General features: G+C 51.1%; 1 protein-coding gene across 1 annotated transcript; it reads left to right on the plus strand.

Moving 5' to 3' along the window:
* The first annotated feature begins 221 nt into the window (after positions 1 to 221).
* Znf112 (zinc finger protein 112) lies at positions 222 to 8,510 on the plus strand. The gene is made up of 4 exons (XM_036183611.1): positions 222 to 244; positions 1,717 to 1,843; positions 2,923 to 3,000; positions 5,366 to 8,510. The coding sequence occupies exons 1-4, from the start codon at positions 230 to 232 to the stop codon at positions 7,849 to 7,851; spliced, it is 2,706 nt and encodes a 901-aa protein (XP_036039504.1). The 5' UTR covers positions 222 to 229; the 3' UTR covers positions 7,852 to 8,510.
* The last annotated feature ends 6,633 nt before the right edge of the window (positions 8,511 to 15,143 follow it).

Genomic DNA, 15,143 nt, shown 5'->3' on the forward strand with positions numbered 1-15,143 from the left:
TTGGGAAGGCTGTTCCTGCCTATGGCCTAGGGTAGACATTCTTGGGGGTGCCTGGAATGTGGCCCATGGACCCGACTTTGCAGCACATGCATGTGGCTATGTCTGGAGGTGAGAGGGGTATAATTTTGATTTCACCCAGACAAAGTTGTATTTCCCCTCTCTCATGGTGTCTATCATCCTGTCCTGCCTTCCCAGGTCTCCACCATTTCCTAGAAAAAAGGAAGAGAAAATGACCAAACTGCAGGTGAGTTGATTTCATCTGTGCCATTTACTCAATGTCTTAGGGTTTCTATTGCTGTGAAGAGACACCATGACCCTGGCAACTCTTAAAAAGAAAAAACATTTAATTGGAGGTGGCTTACAGTTCAGAGGTTTGGTCCATTATCATCATCATGCAGCACACAGGCAGACATGGTGCTGGAGAAGGAGCTGAGGGTTCTACATCTTGATCCACAGGCAACAGGAGACGGTGTGCCACACTGGATGTAGCTTGAGCATATGACACCTCAGAGCCCATCTCCACAGTGACACACTTCCTCCAACATGGACAAATCTACTTCAACAGGGCCACACCCCTATTAGTGCCACTTGCTATAGGCCAAGCATTCAAACACACGAGTCTGTGGGGGCCATAACCTGATCAAACCACCCTGGTGTCTCAGAGTGGGTGCAGTGTTCCTCTCTTGGACCAAGGTAAGGAGTGGCAGCAGGTACTGCACCATGTGTGTGTCAGGCTCATAAAAAATCTTCCTGTGTTTAGTTATTTTAAAATACATTTGTTTATTCATGGGGTGCGGGGGTGAGCACTCATGCCATGTGTGTGCCTGTCAGACTTTGAGGGTGTCCCTGGCTTCCACCATGTGGGTTCTGGGATTGAACATAGGCACTCAGGCTTAGGGCAAGTGCCTTTACCCACTGAGCTGCCTTCATCTCGCTCTGTAGACCAGGCTGGCCTCGAACTCACAGAGATCCACCTGCCTCTGCCTCCTGAGTGCTGGGATTAAAGGCATGTGCCACCACCACCTGGGCTGACACATTTTTATTCTGTAAATGAACGGTGCAAAAGAGAATAGAAATTCAAAACTTACACACATCATTATCTTGCTTACCCCACTCCCCGCCCATGGCCATTTAAAGCTACCATTGCTGGGATATAGCATGGGATTGGGCAGATATTGTGAATTTAAAATCTTCTGATGCTGTCAGTGAACACACTGATGTTTCCCAGCGATGATCTCACCATTTGCATTAAGTTCTTCCCCACCCACAAACTGCAAATTCCTGAGGCATCCCACAGCTTGATGTTGCTGCATCCAGTTCCCTGTGGAGAACTTTGACTCAGAAAAACAGCTTTGAGGCTGGCCATGTAGCCCAGGACACATCACTCACCTGGCATTTGGCAAAAACCCGACTTCCATCCCTAGCACCACACAGTCATGCATAAAATAACAAAGTCATAACTTTTCTTAAGATTCAGAGACAGAGAGAAAAACACTAATGTGAGCTTCTGACCTCCATGAGAGTGTGCACAGGTACGGACACACACACACACACACACACACACACACACACACACACACACACACGAGGATTTCCTTTCTGCCCTCGTGGTGGGGGGGTCCAGCAGAGTAGAAGGCAGTAGAGGAGGAGCCTCCACCTAAGAGGCTCCAGTCCTACACAGCTTCTCCACGTCATAGCCTGTGTTTGCTGTCATAGGAGATGGTGACGTTCAGGGACGTGGCTGTGGTCTTCAGCGAGGAGGAGCTGGGGCTGCTGGACGCTGCCCAGAGGAAACTGTACCGAGACGTGATGCTGGAGAACTTCTGGAACCTTCTGTCAGTGGGTGAGGATGGGGTCTGGGTTTCCAGCTGCTGGGAGCTCAGGGACGCCTGGAGTTAGTCTCTGGGCTGGGCTGTCTCGGAGCACAGGAGGTCTTACATGGCTCCACCGTCTGTCTGTTGAGCTGTATATGGGAGTCCTGCTTGATTTTGCCAACTTAACATAAGCTAGAGTCATCCAGGAAGAGGAAACCTCACTTGAGAAAATGCTTCCTTCAGGGTGGCCTGTGGGCAAGTCTGTGTGGCATTTTCTTGATTCATTATTGCTATGGTTATGGCCAGCCTACGGTGCATGGTGCCAGCCCTGCCAGGTCACTCTGAGTTCCCTAGGGAGCAAGCAGCACCCCTCTATGGCCTCTGCTGCCTTGAGTCCTGCCCTGGCTTTCTGTTGTGATGCACTACAAGCTGTAAACTGAAATAAACCCTCTCCTCCCCCAGAAGCTTTTGGTCATGGTGTTTATCACAGCAACAGGAAGCAAAGTAGGAGAATGGGCAGGTCGGGCCCTTCGGCATTGGTTCACATACGACCCGTCTGCTATGCGGTTCCAGCTTGCTTGCCTTTACAGGGGGCATGGCAGTAACTATTAATCTGATTCTTTGGGAGTTATTTTTAAAAATATATTTACCGTGTGTGTGCATGCATCCATGTGTGCGTGTGTACACCATGTTGAGGGCAGGTGCCCACAGAGGCTAGAGACGGCTCAGATTTCCTAGAACTGGAGTTAGAGGTGCTTGAGAGCCACCAAGCCTCAGCCCACTGGAAGAGCAGCCGGTGCTTTTACCACTGAGCCATCTCTCCAGCCCTGGAGTTCTTTTCCCTCCCTCCCTCCCTCCCTCCCTCCCTCCCTCCCTCCCTCCCTTCCTTCCTTCTGTTTCTTTTCTTTGAGTCAGCATTTCATATAGCCCAGGTTAGATTGTTCTCAATCTTACTATATAGCTTAGGGTGACCTTGAACCTCTGATCTGCCTGTCTCTACCTCCCAGATGCAGGTATGACAGACATCTACTTCCATACCCACTCTTTTTATCTAATTTTGACAAAGTAGACATCATCAAACTTTTGCTTTTCTGTCTTTTTCACATAGCACATCAGCCCTTCAAACCAGATCTGATAGCCCAGCTGGAGAAGGAAGAGAAGCTTAGCATGGTGGAGACCCAAGGAGGTGGGTACCCAGGTGGGGATGCTGCTGGGCAGGTGGGATGCTGCTGCTGGGCAGGTGGGGATGATGGTGCTGGGCCAGTGGATAGGATGGTGCTGGGCAGGTGGGGATGATGGTGCTGGGCAGGTGGGGATGATGGTGCTGGGCAGGTGGGGATGATGGTGCTGGGCAGGTGGGGATGATGGTGCTGGGCAGGTGGGGAGGATGGTGCTGGGCAGGTGGGGAGGATGGTGCTGGGCAGGTGGGGATGATGGTGTTGGGCAGGTGGGGATGATGCTGGGCAGGTGGGGATGATGCTGGGCAGGTGGGGATGATGGTGCTGGGCAGGTGAGGATGATGCTGGGCAGGTGGGATGATGCTGGGCAGGTGGGATGATGGTGCTGGGCAGGTGGGATGATGGTGCTGGACAGGTGGGGATGATGCTGGGCAGGTGGGGATGCTGCTGCTGGGCAGGTGGGATGATGGTGCTGGGCAGGTGGGGAGGATGGTGCTGGGCAGGTGGGATGATGGTGCTGGGCAGGTGGGGATGATGGTGCTGGGCAGGTGGGATGATGGTGCTGGGCAGGTGGGATGATGGTGCTGGGCAGGTGGGGATGATGCTGGGCAGGTGGGATGATGCTGGGCAGGTGGATGATGGTGCTGGGCAGGTGGGATGATGGTGCTGGACAGGTGGGGATGATGCTGGGCAGGTGGGGATGCTGCTGCTGGGCAGGTGGGATGATGGTGCTGGGCAGGTGGGATGATGGTGCTGGGCAGGTGGGGATGATGGTGCTGGGCAGGTGGGATGATGGTGCTGGGCAGGTGGGAGGATGGTGCTGGGCAGGTGGGGAGGATGGTGCTGGGCAGGTGGGAGGATGGTGCTGGGCAGGTGGGAGGATGGTGCTGGGAAGGTGGGGATGATGGTGCTGGGCAGGTGGGGATGATGCTGGGCAGGTGGGGATGATGCTGGGCAGGTGGGATGATGGTGCTGGGCAGGTGGGATGATGGTGCTGGACAGGTGGGGATGATGCTGGGCAGGTGGGATGATGCTGGGCAGGTGGGGATGATGGTGCTGGGCAGGTGGGGATGATGGTGCTGGGCAGGTGGGGATGATGGTGCTGGGCAGGTGGGGATGATGCTGGGCAGGTGGGGATGATGGTGCTGGGCAGGTGGGATGATGGTGCTGGGCAGGTGGGGATGATGGTGCTGGGCAGGTGGGGAGGATGGTGCTGGGCAGGTGGGGATGATGGTGCTGGGCAGGTGGGGAGGATGGTGCTGGGCAGGTGGGGATGATGCTGGGCAGGTGGGGATGCTGCTGCTGGGCAGGTGGGATGATGGTGCTGGGCAGGTGGGGATGATGGTGCTGGGCAGGTGGGATGATGGTGCTGGGCAGGTGGGATGATGGTGCTGGGCAGGTGGGGATGATGGTGCTGGGCAGGTGGGGAAGATGGTGCTGGGCAGGTGGGAGGATGGTGCTGGGCAGGTGGGAGGATGGTGCTGGGCAGGTGGGAGGATGGTGCTGGGCAGGTGGGAGGATGGTGCTGGGCAGGTGGGTGGGAGCACTTTCCAGAGCACGGGCAGGCTATGTCAGTTCTCCTCTTAGCTCTGCACTGGGCCCCACTTCATAAATAGAGTAGGTTTCTGAAGTGCTTGGAGCAGGGCTGCAGAGACGGCTCTGTAAGGGTGCTTGCCACCAAGATGGAGACCTGAGTTCCATCCCTAGAACCCATGTGGTGGAAGGAGGCAGTAAACTGACTCCCTCAGACACAGAGAGAGAGGGGGGGGGGGGGGAGGGAGAGACTCCCTACACGCACACACACACACACAGACACACACACACACAGACACACACACACGCACGCATGCACACACTCATGCACGCGCGCGCCCACAGAAGACAAAAGGCATTTTCCACTCTGGGAATATCCCTTATGTTTTCTCCACTGGGTCACTCAACAGGCTGTGATGTAGAGTTCCCTAGACCTTTGGATGGGGCCATAGTTGATATCCAGATTTTGTTAGGAAAACCTAAATCTTTTCGTTTTTTTTCTTTTGTTCTTTGAGACAGGGTTTCTCTGTGTAGCTAGCCTTGGCTGTCCTGGATCTCACTCTGTAGACCAGGTTGGCCTTGAACTCACAGATCCACTTGTTTCTGCCTCCCAAGTACTGGGATTAAAGGTATACACTACCACTGCCCAGTGGAAAACCCAGATCTTAAGGTACCCAGAGAGCCTCGGTTTTGTGGCTCCTGTGTGTATGTATCAGGTGTTTTGTAAGCACCCGCAGAAGCAGTGTGACATGTCAGTCTCCTGCTGTGAGCCGAGTGTTAAATAGCAGCGTCTCTCAATAATAAGGTGTTCATCTGTGCGGATTCTTCTCATCCTCATAGGAAGCAAGGGTGGACATGCTGTGAAGAGTGCTGAAGATGTGGAATTAAACTCCCTTTGTCCTAATGGGCTCTCCTCCTGTCAGACCTGCGTGTTACCCAGGGCTCAGGACTTTGTGAGAAGATGTCCGGGGAGGAACATCTTGTCTCAGCACCAAGGAGAGCCTCCCTGCTCGGTGTGCGCAGGGATGCCGGTTCAGATTTCTGGAGATGGGAGCTGCGTGTTGCCTCCTGTAGATGGTGACTCTTCTTCTATGAAAAATCAAGAGTTTCCTTCCCAGCAGTCTCGGAGGGACTCATGTCTCAGTGGGTCATGTAATTGCCAATGGAAAGGTCAGCAAACATCCATGAGAAATCATTTCTGTAGATGTGACAGCGTTGGTTGGTTCTCATACCACAGTGACAATGAGGGGGTACACAGAAAGGGGACAAGCTGTAGTTTCCATGGCTACAGAGAAGAGACCATGAGGGTGTTGTCACTTACGCAGGACTTGATTAAACTGAGGCCCGAGCCCTGCCCATGTACTGAGTGTAGGAGAGCCGGGGGCCCTGGCGACAGCAGAGACCACAGCTCTCACACACATCAGCAGCTCGGTTCAAGAGGGAAGCCCTGTACATGCAGTCCACGTGGAAAGGGCCGTCCCGGCAGGTCAGCTCTTCCCATCCATCGAAGTGTGGAGGCAGGGGATACAGGTGCTGCTGAGAGGGCTCCCATGCGGTCCCCTCCAGGAGCCTGCACAGAGCCAAGGCTGTGCCGGTGTGGTGAGAGCGTCCGTCACGGCTCCCCTCCTAACACTCCTGGATGTGCCCACCCACGCCACACCTCCCAGAAGGGCAGCATCCCCGAGAAAGCTTTTGATTGCTCTTTACACTGTAATAATAATTTTAGGGCCCATATTAGGGAAGAACCCAACAGATATGAGGAGAATGGGAATGTTTCTAATCAGAGTTTACACCTTCAACTTAACCAGAAAACCCATGCGGAAGGGAAGCCATATCCAGGTGTGGAGTCTAGAAAGGATTTCACACATTGCTCAAATTTCAACACTCAGCACAGAGTTCATGTGGAAGAGACTCTCCATAACTCTGAGTGTGGTAAGCACTTCAGCCTGCCCCCACCTTTCCAGGACTTTCCAACAGTGGACGCCAGGGAACAAGCACATAAGCATACATGTAGCCCCAGCTACAGTCAAAGTTTGTGTACTCAAGGCCATCAGCAGCTTCACATCGGAGAGAAGCCTTTTTATGAAGAGGGTGGAAATGGCCGGAGCTGGAGTCCCAGCCCCAGAGACCATCAGAAACAGAAGCCTCACAAATGCAACACCTGTGGGAAAGCCTTCAGTCACAGATCGGTTCTTAACATTCACCAGAGAATCCATACTGGAGAGAAGCCATACAAGTGTGAGGAGTGTGGGAAAAAATTCAGCCGGAGTGCCTACCTGCAAGGCCACCAGAGAGTTCACACTGGAGAGAAGCCGTACAAGTGTGAGGAGTGTGGGAAAAAATTCAGCCGGAGTGCCTACCTGCAAGGCCACCAGAGAGTTCACACTGGAGAGAAGCCGTACAAGTGTGAGGAGTGTGGGAAGGGCTTCAGTCGGAGTTCACACCTTCAAGGCCACCAGAGAGTTCACACCGGAGAGAAGCCATACCAGTGTGAGGAGTGTGGGAAGCGCTTCAGCTGGAGCTTTAACCTTCAAATTCATCAGCGGGTCCACTCAGGAGAAAAACCCTATAAATGTGGAGAGTGTGGCAAAGGCTTCAGCAAGGCCTCAACTCTCCTGGCCCATGAGAGAGTCCACACGGGAGAGAAGCCTTACCAGTGTGACCAGTGTGGGAAGGGCTTCAGTCAGAAATCATACCTTCAAAGCCACCAGAGCGGTCACTCTGGAGAGAGACCATATGTGTGTGAGGTGTGTGGGAAATCCTTCAGTCAGAGAGCATATCTCCAAGGTCACCGGAGAGTCCACACGAGAGTGAAGCCATATCAGTGTGAGGTGTGTGAGAAGCGCTTCAGCCAGAGTTCCCGCCTCGAAGCACACCGCAGGGTGCACATGGCAGGGAAAGCATACACATGTGAGGTGTGCACGAAGGGATTTAGTGAGCGCTCCCGCCTCCACGCACACCAGAGGGTCCACACAGAAGGAAGACCGTACAAATGTGAACAGTGCGGTAAGGGCTTCAGCGGGTGTTCCAGTCTCCAGGCCCATCACAGAGTCCACACTGGGGAGAAGCCATACAAGTGTGAGGCGTGTGGGAAAGGCTTCAGCCAGAGGTCAAATCTGCAAGCTCACCAGCGAGTCCACACGGGAGAGAAACCCTACACGTGTGATGCCTGTGGTAAGGGTTTCCGTTGGAGCTCAGGCCTTCTGATCCACCAGAGAGTCCATAGGAGCAAGACGTTCTGTAGGAGGGAAGAGTGTAGAAGCAGTCACCCTTCTGAGAACCTATGCAGAAACCAAGGCCTGTCCAATGCCGTTCTGTTTTGTTAACGAAGGTGCAGTGCTTGTGCCCAACATGAGTGCCAGCGGTGGTTGGGAAACCACGTGGTGTGGAGATCTACCTGGAGTTTGCCAAAACCTCAGCAAGCTGTTGCCGAGGACCAAGGACTCCCTGACATACATGTCAGTGGGGATTAACAGAAGTATGATGTCCATGTCCGCCAGAACGTGAGCTTGATGGCAGAGACTCTGTCCACTGCCAAGGCTGCAAGACCGTGACTGGAGAGGTGGCTCAGTGGTGACAAGTCCTGGCTGCCTTTGAGGAAGACCACATGGTGGCTCTGTGACCCACACCATGATGCCCAGACATGTGTGCAGGCAGAACACTCATATCCAGAGAAATAAGTAAATGAAACCATGGTCTTTCCTAACTCAAAGTAGTCACTCAATGATATTTGCTCTGTGAGTAAAATACGCAAAGGTACACATTTTATTTTAAAGTGCATTAGCAGGGGTCTCACTGGCAGTGCAAATACATGCATAGTGTTTGAAAAGTGGGACCTCAAGCAATAGGCTCGTCTGATAAAACAGTAGTTTGGTTAGCACCCCTCACCCTGTCCTAAGCAGACAGGTGCAGAATTCCTTAAATAACTGGTCTTCCTCGTTATGGTTCACTGTTAGGGCTGGCTGTGTAGCATGTGCTTGTGTGCACATGTGTGTTACGTGTTTATGCACATGAATGCAGTGCCCATGGATCCCCTGGAACTGGAGTTACAGGCAGTTGTGCTAGGAACCGAACTCTGGTCCTCTAGAAGGTGCTCTTAACTGCTGAGTCATCTCTCCATTCCCTCGTGCATTCCTTTGTCAGCCACCACTCCCAAGGGAAGATTAGGCCAGCTCATGGTGGCTTTATCAACCAGGATCCCCTGAATTCCAGTAACAGGAAATTGAGCGCTATTTGGACTAATAACAGCACTTGTCAGTGTGTACAAATGCAGCAGCAAGAGGGGTGGCGTGGCGGTCTCTCCCTGTCCCTCCAGCCAGCTCCCAAATCACAACCCGGAGACTTATTATTAATCATGAGAGCTGGCTGATAGCTTGGGCTTACTTCTGGCTAGCTCTTATAACTTACATTAGCCTGTTTCTATTAATCCATGTGCTGTGCCCGGAAATCCTGCCTAGCTATTGGCTGTTCAGCTTTTTACTAAACCAGTCACAGTGACACATCTCCACGGGGCACAAAAAGATGACTCCACGACAAGGTGGCCTTGGATCTGGCTCAGGCCCTGGCTTTTCTGTTGCTTTCTAGGTTCTTTCACATGGATCCCTTCCTGAATACGGTTTACTATATTTTATTTTATTTTTTTTTTTGTTTCTCAAGACAAGGTTTCTCCGTGTAACAGCCCTGGCTGTCCTCAAACTCACTCTGTAGACCAGGCTGTCCTTGAACTCGGAGATCACCTGCCTCTGCCTCCCTAGTGTTGGAATTAAAGGTGTGCACCACTGCCATCTGGCTTCTTCATGGAAACTCTTGTCTCCAGGCTGCTCACGAGATGGCAGAATGGTAAAGTAAGAACTCTGTCTCGGCAGTGTGTGGCTGAACAGACCTCTCTAATCCTCAGTCAAAACAGACTAAAGAGGCAGCAAGGGACACCCTTGGACCTTCAGACAGCTAGACTGCCCTGGTGCAAGCGATGGCAGGTTATCCTGGACAGGGGGTCTGTGAGCGGAGCATCCTTGGTGGTATATACACACACAGGGATGGCTGAAAAAAGTTCCCCAGCACTCCCACTGTGACCATAAGCTCAAAGCAACACTAAATAAGCTGGTCCAGTGATACCCTTGAGATAATGACTGCAAGAGAGTAACCCAATTCCAGCCAATCTCCTGGCCAGATCCATTCAGCGTTCCACTGTGATACCGTGGCAAAGCAGGTGTGCCCAGCTCCTGGCAAAGCCGCCACTCCTTGCATCCCTGTCGCTGTCCCCACGCCATGCAGCATCTCCTTGAGCAGGGAAGACAGTCCTTCGCTAGGAGACAGCAGAACAAGCATCACAGTGACAGTTAGAGAAGACCCAGTTCTGGGGTTATCAGGGACACATGTAGCCCAGGCTTGCCTCAGACTCGATGTGTGAGGATAGCCTTGGCTTGATTGTTATGCCCATGGCTCTAGGGAAAGGCAGATGTTATCATCCACGAACAGATAGGAGGTTTCCATGGAACCTGATGGAAGCAACTGCAGTTTTTGGGTTTGTTTGTTTCTTTTAACACTCTTTGGGCCACCACCCCCCCAGCTCCCAAATAAAAACATGGAGACTTATTCTTACTTATAAATGCCTGGCCTTAGCTTGGCTTGTTTTTAGTCAGCTTTTCTTAATTTAAATCATCCCATCTATTTTTTGCCTCTGGGCTTTTACCTTTCTCTATTCTCTATGTCTTTCTTTCCTTCTTACTCCGTGGCTGGCTGTGTAGCTGGGTGGCTGGCCCCTGGCGTCCTCCTCCTCCTTTTCTCACTCCTCCCCCTTCTTCTTCTTTCGTTCTCTCTGCCTGGCAGCCCGTCTACCCTCTCTCCTGGCTTGCTATTGGCCGTTCAGCTTTTTATTAGACCAATCAGGTGTTTTAGACAGGCACAATAACACAGCTTCACAGAGTTAAACAAATGAAACATAAAAGAATGCAACACATCTTTGCATCATTAAACAGATATTCCACAGCATAAACAAATGTAACACATCTTAAATAATATTCCACACCAGGCAACAGGGAGATTCTAGAACAGAAAGCTTATTAAAAATGCTTCTGAGTCCGACATGGTGCGTACACGATTCAGGGGGTTAAGTAGGAAGATCATGAATTTGAGACCAGCCTGGGCTTCAGAGTGAGACTCTGCCCAAACAACTACAAAAATTTTCTCAGCACAGCTGAAAAAGTAGCAGGGAACTTGACTATAGTCAATAGAAATAACCCAAACTAAGCCGGGCATGGGGGTGCATGCCTGTAATCCCAGTACTTGGAAGGTGGAGCCACAAGGATTAGGAGTTCAGACTTTTTATCAACTACAGAGCAAGTTTGAGGCTAGCTTGGGCTACATGACATCCTGTCTTTTTTTTTTTTTTTAAGTGAAACCCAAACAATGTGAAGAAAATAAGCATCCGAGAGTAGGATAGATGGTGTCTAATATTGGATGGTTGGAAACTCATGGTAGAAAGCAGAGCAAGAACAGGGAAACCGAGAACAGGAGAAAGAAAGTGTCCGAGGGATAAAGGCCAAGAACTTACAAAACAGTAAAAGAGCTCCCCTAGACTCCATACTCACGCAGGACACAAACAGACATCAGGATGTGGCAACGTGGGCTTTAAGGAAACGGGCCAGGACGGTTGGGAACCCAAGGTACAGAATCTCCACAAGGTCTGGAACTCTCGAGGTACACAATGCATTCCAGCCCAGCCTGAACTTGAAGGAGATCCTATCTTTAAAAAAGAAATACCCCACCATCATCTCTGTGAGTTCGAGGCCATCCTGATCTACAGAGTGAGTTCCAGATCCACACTACTGATTCCGTTCCTGAGCAAGGACACAGAACTTGGGTCCTTTGGTCCTTTTACTGGGGCCTCTGAGAAAGTCCTGGATCTATCCAGCCCTCAACAGTATGTCTGAGCACTCTGTGTGCATGAGGTGCCCATGGACTCCAGAAGAGGGCATTGGATCCTCTGGGACTGGAGCTCTTGGCAGGTGTGAGCTACCATGTAGATGCTGGGAACTTAACCCTGCTGGTTCGCTGATGAGCAGCCAGTGCTCTTAAGAATGTTGAGCCATCTCTCCAGCCCTGAAAGAGCTTTGCATACAATGTCCAATCAATTTGTTAAGATTTATTCTCTCTCTCTCTCTCTCTCTCTCTCTCTCTTGTGTGTGTGTCTGTGTGTGTGTGTGTGTGTGTCTGTGTGTGTGTGTGTGTCTGTGTGTTTGCAGTCACTTTAGAATGGAGGCCAGAGGGCACTAGATCCCCTGGAGCTAGGGTTGCATGAGGTTGTGACCTGTCCAATGTGGGTGTAGGATCAAAACCCGGATCCTCTGTAAGAGCAGGATGTACTCTTAACCATGGAGCCATCTAGCCAACATGTGACTGGACTTTTGAATTAGTTTTCCTTTTCTTATTAACTCCTAAAGCCCTCAGCAGCACAAAGTAACCTATCATTACAGTGGGCTCCAGGTGTTAACTGTCTCCACCAAGTCATAAGTAGACTCCGGGGGTCCTCACCCCACCTTCGAATGTATTTGGGGGAGTAACAGATGCCACCCTATCCCCAAATCTCAGTCACAGCACCCCCCTTTTCAGATGACACCACTGACGAAGCCTTTTGGAAGTCTGCACTGGGAAGCATTTGGTTCGGATAGAGTTGCCGCTGATCCTGCCTCAATGCATGTGGTGGGCCAGCTCACTGCAAGTTGAATTTGGATTTTATATATATATATATAATTGGATGACACATTCAGTCAGGGATGATGACGTTGCCTCGCTGACTTTGTGTGACTCCAGCAAGCCATATTCTACATATACACATTCATAAACCTCAAGTTTATCATCATTACATGTTGGCTGGTTGATGCTGGCCTTCCTCCGACTTCTCCGTGGAAACAGGTAAGAGTTGCCGGCTCCTGTCTACTGAGGGAAATTTGAGAAGTGGAATGGCCGGAGTCAAAGGTCTTAAATGATCAAATTCACTGAACACATTTCCAAGAGAAGCAGAGAACATGTTGTAGACCAGGCTGGCCCAGAACTCATAGAGATCTGCCTGCCTCTGCTTCCTGAGTGCTGGGATCAAAGGCCATCAGGCCTGGCTGCTAGACTTTTTTTTTTTAATACAGTCCAGGGCCAGTTGCCCAGGGGTGGCAGCACCACTGACTGTGAGTGGGACCCTCCTACACCAATCATTAATAAAGAAATGCCCATAAACTTGCCTACAGATGAGTCTCAGGGTGGCATCTTCTCAGTTGAGAATCCTTCTTCCCGGCTAATGTCAAGTTTACAGTCCGTAACTCCAGCTCCAGGGGACCTGACACCCTCTTCCGGCCTTCAAGGGTACCTGCACTCACATGCACACAAACAAACAAACAAATAAACAAAATGAATCTGGTATTAAAAAGAATTGAATGGGTGTGTAATAGTGGGTTTAATACAGTCTATACCCTGTCTCTACAATGCACCCTTCCAGACGTAACTCAATAACCTGAGCTGCAACTTAGAGCAGTTCTGAGAGTTGGGTTTCACGCAGCCATCTCTGGTGAGTGGACACATTTTTGTTAGGTTTTAGGGAGAGAGTGGGAATGAGAGAGTGGCCCTGAGCTGAACTGTCCTTCGGGCAAGAGGCTTGTTAACGTAGTTGCTGCAACAGGGGGGTCACTGAAGTGGAGTTTTTGTGAAACTTCAAAGGTGTCTTCTTGTAGTGTGTAGTTTCTTAAGTGTGTGTGTGTGTGTGTGTGTGTGTGTGTGTGTGTGTGGGCACGCACGCACGCACACACATGTAGTTGGAGAGCTTCTCTCCAGGTGCCACCAAGCCCCCGTGGTCCCATAACCCACGTATAAAATAATCATACGGACACTTATATCATTTAAACTGCTTGGCCATTAGCTCAGGCCTACCATTGTCTAGCTCTTACTCTTATATTTAGCCCATTTCAAAGAGAGAGATAATCCCCAGTGAGCGGCTGCAGGTTGTGGCTCAGTGGTAGAGTCCCTGCCTAGAATCCCCCAGTGAGGGGCTGGGGTGTGGCTCAGTGGTGGAGCCCCTGCCTAGAACTCCCCAGTGAGGGGCTGGGGTGTGGCTCAGTGGTGGAGCCCCTGCCTAGAACCCCCCAGTGAGGGGCTGGGGTGTGGCTCAGTGGTGGAGCCCCTGCCTAGAATCCCCCAGTGAGGGGCTGGGGTGTGGCTCAGTGGTGGAACCCCTGCCTAGAATCCCCCAGTGAGGGGCTGGGGTGTGGCTCAGTGGTAGAGCCCCTGCCTAGACTCCCCCAGTGAGGGGCTGGGTGTGGCTCAGTGGTAGAGCCCCTGCCTAGACTCCCCAGTGAGGGGCTGGGGTGTGGCTCAGTGGTAGAGCCCCTGACTAGAATCCCCCAGTGAGGGGCTGGGGTGTGGCTCAGTGGTAGAGCCTCTGTTTAGAATCCCCCAGTGAGGGGCTAAGGATGCTGTTAAATGGTAGTGCTCACACCTGACACGTGTGACTCCTGTTTGTGCCACAATTACTCTCCTGCTGTGGATATCGCTCTGTGTAAATAAAATTCTGATTGGCCAGTGGCCAGGCAGGAAATATAGGCAGGACAAGAGAGAAGAGAATTCTGGGAGGTGGAAGGCTGGGGTGGAGAGATGCTGCCAGCTTCCGCCATGACAAGAAAGATGTAAGGTATTGGTAAGCCACAAGCCATGTGGCAACTTATAAATTAATAGAAATGGGTTAATTTAAGATAAAAGAAATAGATAATAAGAAGCCTGCCATGACCATACAGTTTGTAAACAATATAAGTTTCTGTGTATTTACTTGGTTGGGTCTGAGCTTCTATGGGCCTGGTGGATGAGAGAGATTTGTCCTGACTGTGGGCCAGGCAGGAAAACTCCACTACACTCTCCCTCTTCCAAACACACACACACACACACACACACATTAATTGGGAGCAAAGGGTAAGCTAAAACTAGGAAACCTGAGTTCTTTAGTGCACCAGATATTATGTTTAAGGGACACTGGATTCAACTTTCATCCAATGCTGTATATCCAAATATTTGTCACCAATACAACCTATGGATACAACAAAAACATAGTTCATTGCTTCTCACGGTAAAAGGGGAATTACACGTTGACAGTTTACACTGTTCCAAGGCCAAGTGTCATAATGGAGCAAACAGAAGACTCCACTCCAGCTATCCTAGAGTCTCAGGGTAGCAGAAACAAGAGACTCTGCCTCTGGCCAGCAAGATGGCCCGGCAGGTGAAGGCTCGTGCCCAACCAAGCCTGAGGACCTGAGCTCAATCATTGGAACCCACATGTGTGTGGAAGGATAGAACTGAGCCCCTCAAGTATTCCTCTGACCTCCACGAGTGCTATAGCACTTGTGCACACATGCATGTGTGCTGTGGGATGTTCTGTAGGTCAAATGTGTTGCTCTGGTTGGCTAAAATAAATAAAGTACTGATTGGCCAGTAGCCAGGCAGGAAGGATAAGGTAGGCGGGACAAGGAGGAGGAGAAGGCTGGGAACAGGAAGGATGAGGGATAGACTGCCAGCCGCGGCCATGACAAGATGTTAAGGTACTGGTAAGCCACGAGCCACGTGGCAAAGTATAGATGAATAGAAA

The sequence above is a fragment of the Onychomys torridus genome, chromosome 1 (assembly GCF_903995425.1).
Source record: "Onychomys torridus chromosome 1, mOncTor1.1, whole genome shotgun sequence".
Taxonomy (NCBI): domain Eukaryota; kingdom Metazoa; phylum Chordata; class Mammalia; order Rodentia; family Cricetidae; genus Onychomys; species Onychomys torridus.